This window comes from Geotrypetes seraphini, chromosome 9, assembly GCF_902459505.1.
Source record: "Geotrypetes seraphini chromosome 9, aGeoSer1.1, whole genome shotgun sequence".
Taxonomy (NCBI): Eukaryota; Metazoa; Chordata; class Amphibia; order Gymnophiona; family Dermophiidae; genus Geotrypetes; species Geotrypetes seraphini.
Genome location: NC_047092.1, coordinates 19,647,807 through 19,670,502, shown reverse-complemented (window position 1 = coordinate 19,670,502; position 22,696 = coordinate 19,647,807). Strand labels below are relative to the sequence as shown.

Below are 22,696 nucleotides of genomic sequence, written 5' to 3'. Positions count from 1 at the left end.
ACTCGAAGTTACGGGAAACACTTTTAAAACCAATAAGAGGAAACATTTTTCCACTCAAGAGAATAGTTAAGCTCTAGAATGCATTGCCAGGGGGATGTGTTAAGAGCAGTTATTGTAGCTGATTTTAAAAAAGGTTTGGACATTTTCTTGGAGGATAAGGAGAAATTAGGTTCTGTAGACCCTGAAAGGGGCTATGTGAGGATTACACCTCCCCCCTACCACACACACACTGAAAACCTATATAGTGAAATATAGGTATAAAGAATATTGCTCTGATATATCAGCAAAGACTTGCTATGGTAGAAACTTGCACTCTGCCCTAGAAAACATCTTTGCTTGAAGATAAAGGGTTTTATGACGTTATGACCTTATGATTTATGACATGTGTAATGTATCTTTTGTCCATTGTCCATATGACCTATGGCTTGCATCTTGTGACATATGTAATCAATACCGATAATTTGACCTTTGCCTTTTATTTTGCCTCCAAACATTTCAATAAAAGAAGTCGGTGCTGTATGCTTCGGGAAGTCATTTCTTGATGATGATGTTTTAAGCATCAGATAGAAATCTCCCTGAAGCTTCAGTTACTGTATATTATGATTCTAGTTGAGTGTGCCTGGTGTGTTTCTCTTCTCTCTCTTAGCAATTCAGTGAGAATTCCCCTACTAAGAACAGGGAGGGGGGGGGGCTACCTGGGTAAGTGATATTCTCCCTCCAAAATTCTTACCTGCTAATTTTCTTTTAGACTCTCCAGACTGTTATAGGTCTTACAGATGAGTTATATCTTATCATGACCAGCAGATGGAGACAGACAAAACTTTGGAATAGTATATAATCGGTGCCCTCTCCCCTATATCCTTCAGTCTGCCGAATAGCCAAGCAGAACCGAGAAAAAACAACTATAAACAGAAAACAAGACTCCAAACAGGAGTAACAACTAACCTACATGAATGCTGTTTGAAAATGCAAAGGAGAGATCCCTTTAGCAAAAAGGACCCCACAACTCCCCAGCTACGCAAGCCAAGCCACAGCTGCTATTCTTAGATCTCCCTGGCTTTAGAAAAAATACTAGAACCCGCCGAAAAGCAAAATCTGCACAAACAATACCTGCAAGAACAACAGATAGGGTGGGGTCCTATACCGGTCTGGAGACTCTAAAAGAGTGAGCCATAACAGAATGCCTTCCTTGTGCAAGACCACCACACCACCACCATAACCTTGGTGAAATGTCCATGGAGCCCTGGCCAGACCAAACAGAAGCACACAAAACTGATAGTGCTTTCCTAAAATCGCAAAGCGAAGGAAGCGCTGATGGGAAGTCCGAATCGGAATATGAAGGTAGGCCTCCGTTAATTTGAGAGAAGTCAGAAATTCTCCAGGCTGAACAGCGAGAATCATGAACTTCAGGGTCTCCTTGCGAAAAAACAGAATCCGGAGTGCCCTGTTTATACCTTTCAGATTCAAAATAGGCCAAAAAGACCCCCTCTCTTTCTTGAGCACCGCAAATTAAATGGAGTACCTGCTGGTGCGAATCTACAAAGGGGGCACTGGAACCACCACTCTGAGGTCCAGTAATCTCTGCAGCATTTGATGAAAAGCCCACTTTTTTCAAGTTGTCTGACAAGGAGAAGAGGGGAAAAGATCTGGCAAGGGCCGGTAAAACTCAAGAGCATAGCCATTCCGAATCACCTCCAGGACCCACTGATCTATCGTAATCTTGGCCCACCCCTAGTAAACTCCTGCAAATGGGTGCCTACAGGAACCAGGGTAAGGACCCAAACTGAGTCATTGGGCCGGACAGGCAGAGGTGGAGCTAGCGGAGGAGTCATGACACCCTCCCAGGCAGACTCCCAGAAAGGACTGCATGCGCTAAAAGAAGTGTCCTCTGGAAGGGAAAGAGGCTGAACCCTAGCCCAAGCGATATCGATGAAACTCATGCAGATGCCCACAGCTGGCGCCACCCTGAGCTGCTGGATGAGGTCAGTCCTCCAGAAGCTGAAGCACCTTAGAATCACTCAAGGCCTGAACAAGCTTATCCAACTCTTCTCCAAGAAAAGGAAAGAACCCTGAAAAGGAAATTTACTGAGCTTAGACTGAGGCCGCATCCACCAACCAACCATGAAGCCACAGGGTACGAATGGCCACCCCAAGGGCCATAGACTTGGCAGATGCCTGCAACAAATCATACAAGGCATCAGAAAGATAAGAAGCACCAAGCTCAATCTTAACCAACTCCTGATTCACTAAGGTCTAATCAGCAGACTCCTGATCAAAGACACACTCAGACCACCAGAAACAAGCCCGGGGCACTAGACTGCCACAAATAGCCACCAAGGCAGCCACATCAATACTCTTTTTAAGGAGAGACTCCATATTGCAGTCCGGGGAGTCTCTCAAGGCAAACCGCCTTCCATGGGCATTGTGTGCCTGTGAGCAATGGCTGAGACTACAATATCAACCACAAGAGACTTAGAAGTATCCCTCGCCCCATTAGGAATGGGATAGAGATGAGCCATAGAACTGCGTCAGGCAAAAAGGCATATATCCAGAGTCTTCCACTGAGCGTGTACCACATCCCAAATATCCTGATGCATAGGAAAAGAAAGGGAGTCGACTAGATCCCCAGAAGCAGAGGGTTCACAACCCAAGGGGGGTCCTTAGCTTCTACCACAAAACTGAAGACACCTGAAGAATAAGCTCCTACAGCTCTTCCTGGTGAAAAATGCGAATGACCGAAGCGTCCTCACCAATTGGCAGCTCAGAAACCCAACCGTCCGCATCATCTGCACCCCCGCTCCCCCTCCCTGAGGGGATCTTGGGGAGGTCTTCCATGAGGTCCAATTCCTCATCGAATGAAACTGCGTCAGCGAGGAAAAAATCCTCATCTCACAAAACCCAAAGACACTTAGATAGAAGTAGTGGGGGTTGGATGGGGGCAGATGCCGGAGGGAGAGACCCCCCCGGAAGAACCAGAGGCCCATTAGGGAAAAAGCAGGACTCCTAGATGCCTGCAAGTAAGCCTTGTACATGGCTAACTCAAATCAGGGGCAAAACCCCCTGGTGGCAAAAAGGCACACTTTACAGGTGCAGAAGAAACACCCAAGACCTGTTCCTGTCTTTCTAAAAGAGGAGAGAAATCATCTGAGGCCACAGGCAAATGGTGGAGCTTCCCACCAAAACCAATGAAAAGCTTGCCGAAAAACTCCCCTGATAGCTGTAGTGGCAAAGATTCCTGAGTGGGCCCAGCTGCTAAAGCAGAACTGCAGGGTAGCATCTGTTGTAGCGGTAAGGGAATTCCCAGCACTATTGGCAATAAGGGAAACCCGAGTTCCCTGACTGCCGGCTGAGGAAATCCCTGTGTGGGACGTACGAGAAATCCCGGCTTCTCCACTGCCTATAGTCGACAAGTGGTGCACACGCGAAAGGGAATCCTGCTCGCCGGCAGCTGAAGCCAATGAGGATTTCTTCTCGCAGCAGCCGAAGCACCTTGTGCACATGCTGGCCGCATCAACTACTTGTTGGGCACATAATGAGCACTTTTTCAGTCTCTTAAAGCGCTCATTGTAAACCGCTGGGAAGGAAAAAACTAAATGCCAGTTAGCCACAAAAATCAATTAAGCTCAATTAAAGGCTTCCTTGCAGACTTGCACTGCCTCAGGACTTCTTTTTTTTAATTAAAAAAACTTTAACAAAGGAGCAGACCCCACAGGCTCTCAAAGCTGTAGTCTTTGCCCGATTGTTGCAAGGCATACAGTTGAGGCACTTCTAAATAAAAGTTGGGAACGTGGGGGGAATATGGGGAGAGGGACAAGGCCACCCGAGTGTTGTGTGGCGCTCATGAAAGGGTCCCCCAAGCTCTATCTGGACATTAAAAAAAAGACAGGTAAGATAGATAAGAATATAATATTTATATGATATTTTTGATTAAAATATTTGTGGGAAGGGTGGGCGGGGAGGGTATAAATTTATGTTTTTTAAGATGATGTTAGAAGAAATACAAGTTATGTTTACAAGGTTTAAATGATGTAATATTGTGTTCTTGATGTAAGATGGAAAAATGAATAAAGAATTTGGAAAAAAAAAAAAAAAGGCAGAAAACAGACTGTGTGTCGATGGGACTGTACAGCTCACTTGTACTACTGCCAAAATTCAATATGTTCTCAGTCTCTACCTGCTGGCAGAGGAGCATAAACCCATCCATCTGTGCTGGTCTGGAAGGACGATAAAGAACTACTTTTTTTCTCCAAATAACTAGATGTCTTGTGTCTGACCAGTTTCAAAATGGGCTTCATATTCTGCAGTTGAAGCATCTGTCAACAAGAGCAAGGGAGGTTATGGGGGAGGAGTGGGATGGAAATCTTTCCTTGAGTAAATTGATGGGGTCTGTCCACTACTCAATGCTGTCTGAATAGTCTGTCATTTGAATATTGATTGACAAGAGGTTGAGTATGTCAATTTCCACTGGACTTGGAGCTCCCACTACAGTTATTTCATATGCAGTCAAGCAAAGGAAATCACTTGGATTGTTGCTGCCATATGTTTTAATATCCTTAACATAGTAACATAGTAGATGACGGCAGATAAAGGCCCGAATGGTCCATCCAGTCTGCCCAACCTGATTCAATTTAAATTTTTTTATTTTATTTTTTTTCTTCTTAGCTATTTCTGGGCGAGAATCCAAAGCTTTACCCGGTACTATGCTTGGGTTCCAACTGCCGAAATCTCTGTTAAGACTTACTCCAGCCCATCTACACCCTCCCAGCCATTGAAGCCCTCCCCTGCCCATCCTCCACCAAACGGCCATACACAGACACAGACCGTACAAGTCTGCCCAGTAACTGGCCTAGTTCAATATTTAATATTATTTTCTGATTCTAAATCTTCTGTGTTCATCCCACGCTTCTTTGAACTCAGTCACAGTTTTACTCTCCACCACCTCTCTCGGGAGCGCATTCCAGGCATCCACCACCCTCTCCGTAAAGTAGAATTTCCTAACATTGCCCCTGAATCTACCACCCCTCAACCTCAAATTATGTCCTCTGGTTTTACCATTTTCCTTTCTCTGGAAAAGATTTTGTTCTACATTAATACCCTTTAAGTATTTGAACGTCTGAATCATATCTCCCCTGTCTCTCCTTTCCTCTAGGGTATACATATTCAGGGCTTCCAGTCTCTCCTCTTACGTCTTCTGGCGCAAGCCTCCTATCATTTTCGTCGCCCTCCTCTGGACCGCCTCTGTCTAGCAGGGACATGAGGCGTCAGTGAAAGTATTTATACTAAAGATAGAGTGCGCACATTGGTGACAAGGAAAAAATTCTGTTGTTGGAGTATGTGCCTATAAACTACCAAATGAGTTGACTCAAATGGCTTTTTCTGTACTGATAATGAATCCTAGTGCTTTGAGTGTAGCTGAGCTTCTATGACTTCTTTTGTGGTATTTCCCGCCAACAGCCAGTTGTTGAGATAGGGAAAAACAAATTTCCTTACAAAGACACTGCCATGCACTTGGTAAATACCTTTGGTACTGATGACAAACTGAAGGATAGAAACTCCTACTAGAAACATTGTGCAAGAAACTTTTGAAGTGCAAGTATTTTCAATATTCAGGATAGGAGTAGACATCCTTTATGTTGAGTGAATTATTAAATCAGCTGTTCTTCTCTATGAGTGGACGGATAGTTGTTAATGTATTCATTCTGAGTTTTTCCTTTACTACAAATCTATTCAAGGCTCTGAGGTCTAATATGGGCAGCATTTTTCCTCTTTTGAATAAGAAAAGTATTTTGAATATACTGGTCTTACTTGACATTTGGGGTCCTCATCTATGGCATCTGCTAGAAATGACTGTACCTCTTGTGCTAAAAATTACTGATGCAACAGTGGAGGTCTGAGTTAATAGGAGAGGATGCAGATGTAATCTGTAGCCTTCTTTTACAAGGCCCATTTGTCTGATGTTGCAGTTCATTATGAAATACATTATCCTATCTCCTACCAATGCTCCCTTCTAAGGATTGGTTGGGTGGATGCAAATTTTTTTTCATGTGAGCAAAAATTTCTAAAAAGCAACAATTTTCCAGATTTGCAAGTATTTTTATGAGCAATGTTCCTAGATGTATGAGCAATTGCTAACGTGCTCCGCTTAGATAGAACATAGCCTCCTACTAAACTGTGGAGAAGAGGGATCCAAATGATAACCAATGCAGACTTCCTTTTCAGAGAACTGTTGCTTTGTATATGGAACTCCACAACTGCTTAGCTAGTAGTCAAGGTCTCAATGAGGGCTCCTTTTGTCTTCTGGGTCTCTGACCTCAATGCCTGGGGTAACTATCATATCCGCTGCCTAAAGTGTTAATATTGAGTATATCAATGTTAAGACCCTTTGATGCACCAGTGAAATGCTTGCAAGCATCAGTGGGACATTTTTCTGCCTTATTGCTGGTGTTGAACATGGAATCAAACTAGATGTCTGAAAGGCTTTCTCTTGTATCTTTCTATCAGGTTTTTCCTTAAAAACTGCAGGTTCCAACAGCAGGTTAGGCCACATCTTCCAGTGCCACCTATATGGAAGGCCTAATCTTAGACTCTGAGAATGATGTGCCCCATCTGATGTGAAGGTAGTTAAGTATTTATGTCTTCAGGGGCACTTAAGATAGGGCAACTGCCAATTTCTTTGTACTCCTGGCATTGCACTTTTGAGGACTAATGCAAAAGAGGTGGAATCTTTTACCTTTTTGGCTGGGAACTGGTCAATGCGTGAGCCCAATGCAGCCTGTCAATGTTTAATGCTGAGGAAGATTGAGATCTCCTCCATGTTTGGCTCAACTTCTGAATTCTAGTATCTCCAACAAATGTAGATTGGATTTAAAAGCACCATAAAGAGCAGTTATTAAATCCTCCACATGTTATAACTTGACACTTATAACTCTTTGAAAGGTTTTATGGCTAAGCCCTAGGCACTGGAAGTGTCAATTATGCTAAATGGCTCCCAATAGGGTCTTGCTGTATGTACCACCTGCAAGTCTTAAAGCCACTAGGGATCTTCTTCCATGGTATAATGAAAAATGTATCTAAAGTAAAATCAAACAACTTGATTATGGTAAACTAAAAATAATCCTAACTGCCCAATTGGATCCAGTGACTGACAGATGCAAAAAATAAACAGTAAATGCCTAAATACCCTGACTAGGGAATCTAACACCATTTGTGAAATAAGATAGCCCTCACATGAAATCAAGAAATTTTCTTCTGAGGAAGAAACTCAATGAAAGGGAGCACATCTCAGCAGCTGTGCAAGAAAAGCAAGAATTAAGGTGGTCCTACATGATATCACAGTGCTGCACACATGCAATAGAAGTCTAAAATGCTTAAGAACAGTAAACCTAGAGAAAGCTTTCCTGTGCCAGGTTCTGTTAAATGACATTTCCTCATAAGGGCTTACTATCCAGCTTGTCCTTGGAGAATTATAACTCCTAAAAACTAGTCACAAACACACAGTTATTCAATTAATAAGTATCAACTTTTGTGCTAACCTGTATTTCTCTGCATCACAGTCGACTAGACCATGTTATTCAAAATGATTTTGTGAAAATCACTTGTGAAGTGCAAAACAGAATGCACTCCGCACCCTGGTGTTAGCCTGCCCTCTTTCCCTGGCTTTTGCTTCTCTATCTTACCTTCTTAGTTTCACCACTCAAGTCTCTGGAAGTATGGTTAGTATATGGTTACTGAAGCCACTGACACAAAGAAGCCAAGTGCAGAGTCAGTCTGAATAGTCACCATAAGCTTTTCCTTCCCTTTGAAGCTTTTATACCACTATAAAAAAAATGTAATTCCTTTCTCTTTCTGTGCCACTGTTAGTCTGACAAACTAATATTCTATTGTCAAGCGAAAGTTCAGAACATCACTTCAAAATATGATAAGCATAAAAAGCAATGTTACTTACCGTAACAGTTGTTATCCAGGGACAGCAGGCAGCTATTCTCACTAGTGGGTGATGTCATCCGACAGAGCCCCGATACGGACATCTTGCAAGCATGTCTTGCTTGAAGAAACTCAGAAGTTTCGAGATGCCCGCACCGCGCATGCGCCAGTGCCTTCCCGCCCGATGTACCGGGCGTGTCTCCTCAGTTCAGGTAGCTAGCCTGAGAAGCCAACCCAGGGGAGGTGGGTGGGACGTGAGAATAGCTGCCTGCTGTCCCTGGATAACAACTGTTACGGTAAGTAACATTGCTTTATCCCAGGACAAGCAGGCAGGTATTCTCACTAGTGGGTGACCTCCAAGCTAACCCCAATGGGATGGTGGGAGAGTTGGCAACTTAAGAGAACAAATTTTGTAACACTGTTTGGCCAAACTGTCCATCCCGTCTGGAGAAAGTGTCCAGACAATAATGAGAGGTGAATGTATGAACCGAGGACCAAGTGGCAGCCTTACAAATCTCCTCAATCGGTGTTGATCTGAGGAAGGCTACAGAGGCTGCCATTGCTCTGACCTTATGGGCTGTGACCTTACAGGGAAGGGATAATCCAGCCTGGGCATAGCAGGAAGAGATACAAGCCGCCATCCAGTTAGAGATGGTGCGCTTCGATACAGGTCGTCCCAACTTGTTTGGATCAAAGGAGACGAAAAGTTGAGGAGCAGTTCTGTGTGGCTTTGTGCGATCCAAGTAGAAAGCTAGAGCACGTTTACAGTCCAGAGTGTGCAAAGCAGATTCCCCAGGATGAGAATGAGGCTTTGGAAAGAACACTGGAAGCACGATGGATTGGTTGATGTGAAATTCAGAGACCACTTTAGGCAAGAATTTTGGATGAGTACGGAGAACCACCTTGTCATGATGGAATACAGTGAACGGTGGATCCGCCACTAGGGCCTGAAGCTCACTGACCCGACGAGCCGACGTGAGGGCCACCAGAAAAACCACCTTCCAGGTGAGATACTTAAGTGGAGCCGTGTTGAGAGGTTCAAACGGAGGCTTCATAAGATGAGACAGGACAACATTGAGATCCCAAACCACAGGAGGAGGTTTGATAGGAGGGTTGACATGAAAAAGCCCTTTCATAAATTTGGAAACCACAGGATGAGCAGACAAAGGTTTCCCCTGTAGAGGCTGATGGAAAGCCGCAATAGCACTCAGGTGGACTCGTATAGAGGTAGACTTGAGACCAGACTGAGACAGGTGTAGAAGATAGTCCAATACAGAAGATAGGGAAGCTCGCTGAGGTTCCGTGGCATTGGAAATACACCAGGAAGAGAATCTAGTCCATTTTTGGGAATAGCATTGTCGAGTAGCAGGTTTCCTGGAAGCCTCCAAGACCTCCCTCACTGCTTGAGAGAACTGGTGAGGAGTTATGTTGAAAGGAACCAAGCTGTCAGGTGGAGAGACTGCAGGTTGGGATGAAGTAGTGAACCTTGATGTTGAATAAGTAGTGAAGGAAACACTGGAAGAAGTACTGGCTCCCTGCTGCACAGTTGAAGTAGAAGGGAGTACCAAGGTTGTCTGGGCCACCGAGGAGCAATCAGAATCATGGTGGCATGGTCTGATCTCAACTTGACCAGAGTCTTCTGAATGAGAGGAAATGGAGGAAACGCATATAGGAAGCGATTCCCCCACTCCAGTAGAAAGGCGTCTGCCTCGAGGCGGAGAGGAGTGTAGATCCTGGAGCAAAACTGAGGCAGTTTGAAGTTGTGAGGGGCTGCAAAGAGGTCTATCTGAGGCGTTCCCCACTGAGCAAAGATCTGATGAAGGGGTTTGGAATGGAGCGTCCATTCGTGAGGCTGGAGAAGACGACTCAATTTGTCTGCTAAGACGTTGTCTTTCCCCTGAATGTAGACTGCTCTGAGGAAGGTGTTGTGGCGAATCGCCCAATCCCAGACTCGAAGAGCTTCCTGACAAAGAGGGGCCGAGCCCGTGCCCCCTTGTTTGTTGACATAATACATGGCGACCTGATTGTCTGTGCGAATAAGGACCACCATGTCGTGAAGCAGATGTTGAAAAGCTTGGAGAGCATTGAAGATGGCTCTGAGCTCCAGAAGATTGATTTGATGGAGTCGTTCCGCACTGGTCCAGAACCCCTGAGTGCGAAGACCATCCAGATGGGCCCCCCATGCATAGTTCGATGAATCGGTCGTTAGAACTTTCTGGTGGGGAGGAGAATGAAACAGCAAACCTCTGGATAGATTCGAAGAGGTCATCCACCAGAGAAGAGACTGCCGTAGAGCAGGAGTGACCACAATGTGACGGGACAACGGGTCGGACACCTGAGTCCACTGAGATGCCAGGGTCCATTGAGGAATTCTGAGATGTAGTCTGGCAAAAGGCGTCACATGAACTGTAGATGCCATGTGGCCCAAGAGGACCATCATGTGTCTCGCCGAGATGGACGGGCGAGAAGACACCGACTGGCAGAGTAGAAGGAGAGCATCCATGCGTTGAGGAGGGAGGAATGCTCGAAGTTGAACGGTATCCAGAACAGCCCCGATAAAGGGGAGAGACTGGGTGGGCTGAAGATGTGACTTGGGGAAGTTGATCTCGAAGCCCAAACTCTGCAGGAAACAAATTGTAGTCAAGGTCGCCGAAATGACCCCTAGAGCCGATGGTGCCTTGATGAGCCAGTCGTCGAGGTATGGAAACACCTGAAGACCCATGTTTCGGAGTGCAGCGGCCACCACCACCAGACACTTCGTAAAGACTCTGAGAGATGAGGAAAGGCCGAATGGCAGCACACGATACTGCAGATGTAGATGTCCCACCCGAAATCTGAGGAACTTGCGGGAGGCCGGATGAATAGGGATGTGAGTGTAGGCCTCCTTGAGGTCCAGAGAGCATAACCAATCGTTCTGTTCGAGGAGGGGATAGAGAGAAGCAAGGGTCAGCATGCGGAACTGCTCCTTGACCAAAAACTTGTTGAGGACTCGAAGGTCCAAAATGGGACGCAGATCGCCCATCTTCTTCGGGACCAGGAAGTACCGGGAGTAGAACCCCCGGTTTTGCTGATCTAACGGTACCGGCTCGACGGCCCGAAGCCGAAGCAGAGCCTGAGCCTCTTGGAGGAGAAGGGCGGTCTGCGTCGAGTTGGAAGGATACTCTCTTGGCGGGTGGTCCAGGGGGACCCGTTGGAAATGAAGAGAGTATCCTTCTCTTACGATGGTAAGGACCCAGAGGTCCGTGGTGATTGTCTCCCATCGATGACAAAAATGATGGAGACGACCCCCGATGGGAAAAACGGGGGGAGACAGAACGAAGTCGGTTATGCTCCCTGGAAGAGAGTCAAAAAGGCTGAGTAGCCTTGGGTGCAGCCGGCATCTGAGGCTTCTGTTGAGGCTTCTGAGGAGGCTGTCTCTTTGCAGGCTGTCTCGCAGGAGGAGTCTGTCTCGGCTGATAACGCCGCTGGTAAATCAGAGGCGGCCTAGAGGGACGAGACTGCTGAGGCTTAGGTTTAGGCCGCAGAATAGACTGGAAGGACTTCTCATGGTCCGAAAGTTTCTTAGTAACAGTCTCGATAGACTCATCGAACAGATCCGCCCCCGCACAAGGCACATTTGCAAGTCTGTCTTGGAGGTTCGGATCCATATCAATAGTACGAAGCCATGCCAGACGACGCATGGCGACCGAACAGGCCGCAGCACGTGCCGAGAGCTCGAAGGCATCGTAGGAGGATTGCATCAGCTGCAGGCGTAACTGAGAAAGGGTCGCCACCACTTCTTCAAACTCGAATCGAGCCTGAGCATCGATAAAAGGGATGAACTTGCGGAGCACCGGCAAGAAGAAGTCCAAATATGAAGAGAAGAAGAAATTGTAATTGAGCACTCGAGTCGCCATCATCGAGTTCTGGTAGATACGTCTACCAAATTTATCCATCGTCCTCCCTTCATGGCCCGGTGGAACTGAGGCGTAAACCTGGGAGGGATGAGATCGTTTGAGGGAGGACTCGACCAGAAGTGACTGATGAGAAAGTTGTGCCCCTTCAAACCCTTTGTGATGGACGATGCGGTATCGAGCATCCAATTTACTGGGAACTGCAGGGATGGAATACGGTGTCTCAAAACAACGCATGAAAGTCTGATCAAGCAGTTTATGCAGAGGAAGGCGAAGTGTCTCCGCTGGAGGGTGAGGCAAATGCATGGTGTCCAGATACTCCTTAGAATATCGAGAACCAGTGTCCAACGTCACATCCAAATCATCCGCCATTTGTCGAAGGAAGGATGAAAAAGAAAGTTGGTCCGCCAGCGCCGGCCGGCGAGACGGGCTAGAAGAAGTGGAAGCCTCCGGATCCAGAGAGAGTTGAGAGCGGCAAGGAGAATAGGAGGTAGATGGTTCCTCATACTCCGGTCCCTCAGGCGGGGATAAATCCGACGAGGAGTATCCCATACGCTGGATCTTCTTTTGCGGGGACACCTCCGAATGACGGGAGGAGTGTCGAGATGAGTGTCGAGATCGATGCCCCTCCCGGTGACGGGATGGGGAACGAGATCTTCTGTGCATCGCACGATCCCCCGAAGCCTCCAAGGAATGGATTGGACTCGATGCAGTGGATCGCAGAGGTGGTAAGGATGCGGACTCACGCAGCGCCACCCAGGTCTGGTATGGAGTGCGGAAGAACTCTTCCTGCGATGCAGTATGCCCAGGACTTCGACTATCAGGGGCTGACACAGCACTCTGCTGTCGAGGGGGCGTGATGGGCTCCAAAGGTGGCATATCACTAAACGAAGCCCGCCTGGAAGCACCTTCCGCCCTCCGCCGATCCTCCTCGTCGAGCAGAGAGATCGTACGACGAGGGGGAGGGGGAGGGGGCGGATCGCCCCCCGGGGCCGAGACCGGGAGGTCACCCTGAATGGAGGCGATAAGCCGGGGTCCCATAGAGTGCATAAGCTCGACAAACTGAGCTTCCAGCAGGGATCGCAGCGAAGCCGATATGGAGGGATCCGCACCGAAAGGGGGTCCTCCAGCACGGTCTTCGCGCTCCTTTGTGGCCAAGTGCTTCTGCTTGCTAGCTTTAGGCACTTTGATGACCACCGGAGGGACAGTGGAAGGCGGTACCTGAACCGAGGAGACGGGGATAGGCACCGATGTTGAAACTGAGGCAGAAGTCGGAGTGAACGATGCCGGCTTCACGATGCCAGATGCAGGAGTTGTCGATGCAGGTTTCGAACGAACCGGCGAAACCGCAGTAGAAGTAGAAGCAGACGGCTCTTTGGCAGACTCCATCTTAAACATCGACTCCCAAAGTAAGCAGCGCCGTTTGAACGATCGCGCAGTGAGCGTGGAACAAGGCCGGCACGATTTCGGAACGTGTTCTGGACCAAGACACTGAAGACAGCGTCGATGCGGGTCCGTCAACGAAATCGCACGCTGGCACTTGCTGCACTTTTTAAAACCGGTGATTGGCCGGGACATAGGCCGGAAAATGGTCGCCGCTAGGTCGAAGGCGCTCGGCCTAAGCCACGAGGCCGGCCCGGCCGAACCGCCGGAAGAAATAATTTTAACTTTTTTTTTTTTTTTTTAGAAAATAGAACGTAAAATTGAAATAAATCAAATAAATAACAAAACGCGGTAGTAAAGAAGGCAAATTTACTGAAATTCAGTCAGCGCAGAATGAAGTGAAACTTCTCAGCTCCGCGGAAAGAAAAGAACTGAGGAGACACGCCCGGTACATCGGGCGGGAAGGCACTGGCGCATGCGCGGTGCGGGCATCTCGAAACTTCTGAGTTTCTTCAAGCAAGACATGCTTGCAAGATGTCCGAATCGGGGCTCTGTCGGATGACATCACCCACTAGTGAGAATACCTGCCTGCTTGTCCTGGGATAACTATACTTAGTTCAGCAGGGACCAGAAACCAAAAACCTGAACAAATGCACCAGGTAAAACATACCTCACCTGCATGCATGAATTTATTTTTAACCCTCCACCAGGATCCACATATACCCCCTATATTTTTTCATGGAAATCTCTCACAGAAACTACAAAGCTCAGATTTCAGGTTTGGTCCTGCTTATTAATCAGCTCACATCATCTCAATATGTAAGCTAGACTTCCTTTTTGAAGTAATATTTTGTCCAACATTTTAGCCAAAAACTTAGTGTGCCTAGAGCACATGCTGATTATCAGAAATTGTTCAAGCTGCCTCATCTTTCTTAAATTATTTATAACACTGCACCAAGGGATTTCGATGCAGTCACATGAGGCAGTCCGATAATCGCAGTACTTTATTTTTCTCAAGCATTTGATAATCACCTAAAAGCTATAAACAAAAGAATGAAGTTAAAATCTGAATAAAGCTAAAAAATCAATGATGACATCACACCTTTTCTTAGCTTAGAATGTGATGTGCAAGCAATTCCTTTACACAGCAAAAATTACTAGAAGGGCTAACATGTGGCACTGTATTCAGGAGACCATGCCTGACCTTCAGCTTAAGTCTTTGAAATGAACAAAGTAAAACACTACAATGGCAGTTTAGAGTTGGGCACCACATTTATAAATGCTCTCTATCTGCTGTCATCAAGTAAATGCCTGGTGTACACTAGAACCTGCCAGTCTACTCACCTAGTGCTCTAGGTCCAGGGAAGATGCAGTATGGAAGAAGTGACTCAGAAAAGGAACCTGACTATTCAGTATAAACTGAAAACTAACCATGCTGGCCCCATGGCTCCCACCCTTCCCCACCAAGTACAGCAGGGGATCTGCAAATACTCACGGGCCAACACTCTTTGCTATAGAGGCCATGATGAAGAGAACAGCTTCTGTCACCTCCCAAGGAGGATTCCCTTCTTTCAAAGTGGCGTATAACTGCACAGAAAGAGTCATCCATCAACAAGTGCAGGAATGCAAACATACCAAAATCCAGTACAGCTGCAGAGAGTGGAAGGAATCATTCATCATCATGCTACTTCCTCTTTCTGAATACAGTTGTCCCTTTCTGCTCAGCTCACAACCCCAATTTAATGAAGTCAAATTTTTTAAATCCTAGTCTGGGGTAAGCTTGATGGTGCTCGGCCAGATTTCCGATTCTGTTGATTGACATTTAGATGTCCAGGGCTGGGAGTCCTGCAGAAACTGGCTCAAACTTTTAACCCAAACGCAGCAAACATAATTTTAATGAGACACTTAGCAATCAAAGAGCAGCTCTGCAAATAGTCTGTGGTTATAATTCTTTCTGCAAATTACGGTCAGCAGTGGAAGACAATCCTTATGGCAAATTGTGAAGTCTGGGGTAAACTACAAACTTCACTATTTTAAAGAATCAGCTTTCAATTATTTCAAATGTATCCTTAGGCCCAGAGAACAAGAATGTCTGAAAAAAGGGAAATTTGAATTTACCTATTAGCTCTCCTTTCCTTGAGTCCTGCCAGAACAGTCTAGACAAATAGGAGACATGCAGCTTGCTGTAGCAACTATGAGCAGTAGGCACACTCCTGAGAAGGATGACATTCAGATTCCCACTGGGGCATAGATGAGTACTGGGGACTCTGCAGGCAACAGTCCTTTGGGGCCTTATTTTCCTCCCCATCTTGGAACAGACTAGAAAGCTAGGACTAACAGAGCTCAGTGCACAGAGCCCAAGAATGCTAAAACTTGGTGGTGCTAGGTCCCTCAATCCCCACCCCCCCAAATTTTGTGAGAGTTTGTGACTGTAACACTTACCGTCTCCCCCCCGTCTTAAAAAGAGGGATCTGATGTGCTTGCTGATTACAGCTTTTGGAAATAAAAAGCCTTCAGTACAGCCTTTTCTCAGACTGTAATATGCTATTTTTCTCTAGCTCCATCTGCTGGCTGTCCCCTCTATTGCTTTTCTAGTGGGGAGGGAGTAAGGCAGTGGCATAGCCAGACAGCCAATTTTGGGCGGGAGTGAGTCCAAAGTGGGCAGGCACCTCTTTTCCTCCATTTCTATCTCTCCAGCCTGTACAGCAACCTCTTCCCCAACCCCCTTTCCAGCCCATGCAGCATTTCCATTTTTCCTCAGGCAGCTGCCCTCCCTCTGACGCAAAAAGCAAATATATCAGAGGGAAGGCTTCTGGGTTAGCTGCTGGCAGCATGTAGTAACTGCTGCCGGCAGCCTATGGTGGTTGGGTGAGTGGGCGGGCAAGGCCATGCCCGTCCCGTGGCTTTGCCCCTAAAGTGAGAAGAGAACCACATGACATCACCTGTTCACATATTAACTCAGTAAAAAAACTGGAGCTGTGCCCCATGCCTGAGGATGGATATACTTTCCCATGTAAAGAAAAGAGGGATATAAAGGGCTCAGCATACTTTACTTGCAAAGCAACAAAAAAGGGCTGTTAATCCCATCAATACATGAGTGCTGATCAGTCTTACTCCATACATACCGTACAGGCCACAGCTCAGTCTGGGGAATCTTTCCAGCTTTGCATTTAGCTGGTACTAAACCTCACACTCTCCTGCCTGAAGCCTGCCTGCTCCCAAGTCAAGACAAATGCATTAACTGACACACATGAACTGTCATGACCTACTTGCTGGGGTGTCACCCCTCTCCCTTCCCTCACACATATTGGAAACAAGTGGAAGGACAGTGGATTGCATCTGCCTATTTGATGACTCCTTGCCTGCCTACTCCTAAGCCAGGGCAAATACATTGGATGATACCCTGAACTGCCATGATTTACCTCCCCTTTTCCCCAAAATACTGTAAACAAGTAGAGGGAAGGGGAAACATTATCATTTCAAACTCCATGAGGGACCAATGCTCAAAGGTTCACAGTTGAGTCCTTTTCTAATGCGAAGCTTTCACAAAAATACAGCCAAAATAATTTGCAGCTTAGAGCAAAACGACAACCTTCCTGTCAGTACCTGAGCAGTGATTGGCTCAGTAACTAATAAAAAGATTGACATTTATTGAACACAACCATGCCACGGCATGTATATGCCCTTTACACCCAACTACCTACCTATCTACGTACATACATCCCTGGGGTCCAGCAGCACCCACTCTGCCCTTACAGTCTACTCTCCCCAATCCAACCTCCTTTCCTCAAATTTTTTTAAAAAGTCCTAGTGGTTGAGTATCCCCCCTTCCCTCTACCAGAACTTGTATCTGGAAGGAAAGGAGGGGGCAGGGAGGGCACTGGACCTGGATCAGTAGCATGGAATGTTGCTACTCTTTGGCTTTTTGTCAGGTACTATTGACCTGGATTGGCCACCGTGAAAATGGGTTACTGGGCGTGGACCATTGGTCTGACCCAGTAAGGCTATTTTTATGTTCTTATATTGGGGAAGGGGCCTATGCTCACTGTGGTTCAGGTCAAAAGAAAGAGCCATTAGACCATTAGGGGAAGGAAGGGCTGGATCAGATCAGGCTGTCAGTGGGGAGAGGGGAGTTGGGTTGGAGGAAGAGAAGGGGATATGTATTTATGTGCACCACCTTGATATAAGGTAGTTTATAAATCTGTAATAAATGAAATGAAATAAATGCACCTCTTAAGCCTGGCATGAAATTTCCTGCACTAACGTGCATGAAAAAATTTAAGTTTTTCTGAGCATAGCTGCATGTGCATGCAAACCTGGCTTTAACCTTATGTTAACACCAATGGTAGTTTTGAGCATTGACCCCTCACCCCCACCATATCCAGATTCAGCACGCAGTCTGGGAAGAGGTTTCACTGGAGGACTTTTTTTTTCCAAAAACCTTTAATCCATTAGCTCTTAAGGAACTTAAATCTGGCCCTCTTCTAAGAGTAGGGAAGGAAGATAGTAGACACAGCAGCCACAAATCCCAACAAGGGGGCAGGGGAAGTGACCCAGAACCACCTGAACTCTGTGGACCAGCCTCCACCATTCCTAGCCTTCATGCATTTCTGGGGGTAGGGTGGAAGAAGGGAATCAGCCCTGAAGGACTGTTGTCTGCAGCATCTCCTAGACTCAGTTTATGCTCCACCAGCAATCTGAGTCTACAGTCTTTCAGAGAGTGGCCTACTCATAGCTGTCGCAATAGGACTTATACATGCCACTCTTTTGGGCTAATCTGGCATGGATAAGGAGTAAGCATTTATATTACACAATATGGTATCCAATTGGATCTAATATATGTCCTTGAATATTCTGGTTACTCTCATGGCTTCTAGACAACTGCATAGGAGCAGTATAAAGAATGAAAAAAATGATTTAACATTAAGCTGTATATGGAATACAGAATTCCTTGACAAAAAAAATTAGATTGTGGCCCAGGTTTAATGACAGTGCTGATGCCATGTAGAAGGTCTGGGTTTGACTCCTGAGCTCAGTTCCTTTTCATCAAGCTGCTGGGAGTGGGGATGCGGTGGAGACAAGACTCACAGCCCCTGGGAGAAGACACAGGTGGGACAAGAGTCCCAGCCATTATGTATCAGTGTTATTTAACAACCACAGTCTATGCCCCCAACTTGAAGATTATCCCCTATCATTGAAGTTGATCAATTTCAGATTATAAAGATGGGCAAGTGCTTGAAAATTAAGCACAGTATCCCTATATTTTTGCAAAAGTCTGTGTACTTTCCTGATACACGACACCACCCTCCACAATACTTACCTGAGAAAAGCATTCCATAGACCCAACCAGGAAGATCAAATCTTTCACCAGGTCTGACACTCTCATGCGAAACTCTCCAAAGTCATCCGTTTCCTCTGGGACACCCTCCTAAGGAAGATCACCAAGATGAAACAAGAGAAGAAACTACAACCATCTCAAGAACCCATCAACAGAGATTACATGGGACAGAGTTACAAATGAGAAAAAGGGTAAATATATCCAGCCTGAGATTCCATTCACAGAAACCATAGGGTGTGGTGATAGAAGCAAGTAGATCTGACAGTTGAACCTTCAGCCTTATATCTGTAGATCTCATGAATGGATTGAGTTAAAACAAGGTGGAGGAAGCTCAGAAATGATCGTAGGACTTGGAAAAAAAACTTCAACAGCTGTTAAAGACAACATACAGTGAACAGAAATCTTTTAGATGGTGGAAGTAGCTATACAGAGATAGCTGGAGTTTACAAATGCAGAATCTTTGCTAACGTGAAATGGATCCACTAATGGGAGCAGAGAGACGAGACTTAGACCATGTTGTAATGTTACTACCATCACTTACTCATTGTTTCAATTTAAAAGGGGGAAATTTTATAACTGTGCACCCAAATAAAATGTACCCACATTTTTTTCCTCATATGGGTATGGGCTGCATCAGATTTCCAGAATACTTCCCTGAAGTAGTAACACACACATACACACCTTTGATCAGTTAAATTTTTGCACATGCTGTACATGTTTTCAAAAGTCTTTGCATAAATGCAAATTCTTCCTCAAATATGCCCCAGAAATGGCTCTTGCTCAATCTCAACTTTGAGGGTAATTTTATAAAACATTTTCTGTAAGCAAGTCATGTTTTACAAGCAAAAATTGGCTATCAAATTTGCATGACTGATCACACAAATACAAAAAAAAAAATGCATGCTGACAAGAGCACACATTTTTTTGAGCAGACTTGATTAAATGCATGCCAGGTGTAAATCTGTATGAGGGCATGTGTGATACAGAGGATAGCTCTTTATAAAAAGGTGCACAGATGCCTATGTTGCCTTTATAATATAGGAAAGTTTTGGAAACTTGTACCTTCTTTATATACTTACTGAACATACCTGGTGACCAATTTTATAAAAGCCTATATTCCACATGTACAGTGTTGTTTTATATGCAGAAATGCTTTTGAAAATTACCCTCACTACCTGTTTGCTCCCCTTAGAAAGTTGCTTCCCTTTGCCAGGGTTTTTCCTCCCTATAAATGATAATGAAAACCAGAACCTCAGAAAGTACCTAGCATCAGCATTGTTTCAGCTCATTGAAACCTTTTTACTAACAAGTGTTCCTGATCAGAACAGTGTGGCAGCTCTTGAAATTCTGCTTCTACATTATTTGTTGTCAAGAGCGAAAACCAAGTAAATAGCCTAGCTGGTAACACATAAGGTCCTACGGCAACCAGTGTCCATAGTTGAATTGTAACTCACCAAACCCCTTAGCCTAATGCTTGTCTTATTTTTCTTCCCCTTTAGCTTCATTTTCCTCTTAATAGAACTGCTTAGGACAGGGGTAGGCAATTCCGGTCCTTGAGAGCCGGAGCCAAGTCAGGTTTTCCGGATATCCACAATAAATATGCATGAGATAGATTTGCATCTAAAGGAGGCAGTGCATGCAAATCCATCTCATACATATTCATTGTGGATATCCTGAAAACTTGACCCGGCTCCAGCTCTCGAGGACAGGAATTGCCTACCCCTGGCTTAGGAAGTTCTGAATACAGCCAATTTCGATACACTTCGATGAAGCAGAAGCAACTCACATGATCAGGATCAAGCTGGCAATGCCGAGCCAGGGCATGAAGAAGCCTCTGAATATAGGCTCTGAAGATGCTATGTAGCACCGCATCATTTGTTTTATACAGATGCTCTCCAAGCCTATACCAGAAGTTAAAAGAAATTTCTGCAACCTGTCAGGAAATAAAGACAAACAAGGAAAAAAAATAAAATAAAATTACCACAAGTGGCAGCTGACATTTCCAAAACTGGGAGCAAATATCAGTGTAAATACAGTTAGCTTTTCCACATAGTATTCTTGAAGTGAGAAAAAAAGTACAGCTAGAGCACAAACATGAACTACAGGAAAACCTAAAAGAAGGCTGCATAGCTATATTACACAACAGTACAAAAATGAGCACAGAAAGCACAGTTACTTACCGTAACAGGTGTTATCCAGGGACAGCAGGCAGATATTCTCTACATGTGGGTGACGTCATCCACGGAGCCCCGACACGGACAGCTTTTCAAGCAAATTTGATTGAAGATTTCAAGTTTGCTGGTGCTGCACCACGCATGTGTGTGTGTCTTCCCGCTCCACTAGAGGGCGCATCCCCTCCTCGTAGTCTTCAGTTCAGATAGCTAGCAAAGAAGCCAACCCCGGGGAGGTGGGAGGGATGCGAGGCGAGGACCCCGGGGTCCGAGGCACCGAGGCCTGCCGCCGAGGAGACATGCCTCGGGACAAAGAGGGGGACCCTCTCGAAGCCTCGGCCCCCCGGAGCAGAGCCCCGGACCGGGCCGGCGACTTAAACAACCGGGGGTTGGACAAAGACAACTCCGAGACCCGGAGAGCCTCGGCCCCGCGAACACCCAGGGACCGGCCCCGCCTCGAGGGGGAGTCCCGGGGCCGCTTCGCCAAGCAACAAGACGGGGTCGAGACACGCCCCGACCAGCGCTTCGACCGAAGGCGCCCCCAAAGGCGAAGAACGCCCCGAGGCGAGGAGTCCAAGGAAGAAAAGACATCGAGACCAACGCACCTTTCCCCGAGGGGCCTCAACACGACACTCAGGCTGGTCCTCCGCATGCGAGGTCGAGGCCGGGGTCAAGCAGGCCAAAGCTGAGGAGAGCTCCGAGGATATCATGACCCACAGCATATCCTGGAACACAGGCACCGAGACCATAGAAGGCCTATCAGGTGCAGCAGTGCATTCCACCGAGGGCGACCTCGAGGAGGCAGAAGCACGCTTGGACTGTCTCGACAAGGCCGGGGGGAGCGCACTCCCACCATGGAAGGCCGGAGACTCCGAGGCTGGCTTCCTCGCCAGCGCCGATCCTGAAGAAGAAAGAGGGGACTTACCTGGAGCCGAGGTCTTCGAGGCCGAGGTCGATCCCTTCAAGGCCGAGATCAGCTTACTCGGGGCCAAGGTCGTCGAGGCCGGGGCCGAGACCGGAGCTGAAACCAGGGCCAGCTCCACTGCAAAAAGTTCAGCCATGCGGGCCCGACGATGACGCAGGGCACGATTCTGAAAGGTAGTACACCTGGGGCAAGCGTCGGTCAGATGATGAGCCACCAGGCACAAGATACACCACCGATGCGGGTCGGTGATGGACAACAGCCGACCGCACTGGGTGCATTTTTTAAACCCGGTAAGAGGCCGGGACATAGAGAAAAAACAGGCCTTGGCCGATCGAAGCCAAGAGGCCACTGCAACCCGGGAGCCCCCGAATGCCGAATCTGAAAAGGAGAAATTAGGTTCTTACCTGCTAATTTACTTTCTTTTAGCTTCTCCAGACCAGTAGAGGTTAACTTTACGAATGGGTATATATCTAATCATGACCAGCAGGTGGAGACTGAAAACAAAACTTTGGGACAGTATATACTATCCTCCCTTCTCTATTTCCCTCAGTCTGCCGAATAGCCAAGCAGAACCAAGAACTGGAAAACAGGAAGAAAACAATACTCCGAACAGGAGTAACAAATAACATACCCAAATGCTGTTGGAAAATGCAGAGGAGAAATACCCGAAGGAAAATGTCCCCACAGCTCGCCAGCTAAGCCAGCCGAGCCACAGCCGCTGTTCTTTAATTCTCCCCGGCCCTACAAAAATACTAGAACCCGCAGCAAAAAACAAAAACTGCCCGCGAAACAGCCCCAACAACAACAACAACAGACAGGGTGGGGACCTCTACTGGTCTGGAGAAGCTAAAAGAAAGTAAATTAGCAGGTAAGAACCTAATTTCTCCTTCTTTAGCACTCTCCAGACCAGTAGAGGTTAACTTTACGAATGGGACGTACCAAAGCAGTCCCCTCACGGGCGGGACCCCCGAAGGGCCGATACCAGAACACGCTCACCGAACACCGCGTCCCGACGCGCCTGAACATCAACCCGATAATGTCTAACAAAAGAATGCAAGGAGGA

General features: G+C 46.5%; 1 protein-coding gene across 2 annotated transcripts in view; it reads right to left on the bottom strand.

Annotated features, from left to right (window-relative positions):
- TNPO3 (transportin 3) overlaps positions 1-22,696 on the bottom strand; it is a 223,501-nt gene that overhangs the window by 138,139 nt on the left and 62,666 nt on the right. For both annotated transcript variants that reach the window (XM_033959585.1, XM_033959586.1), the window contains exons 8-10: positions 20,324-20,470; positions 18,520-18,627; positions 14,695-14,786 (exon numbers count right to left, since the gene is read on the bottom strand). In XM_033959585.1, coding sequence (XP_033815476.1) covers positions 14,695-14,786; positions 18,520-18,627; positions 20,324-20,470 — 347 coding nt within the window. The remainder of the gene's footprint in view (positions 1-14,694; positions 14,787-18,519; positions 18,628-20,323; positions 20,471-22,696) is intronic.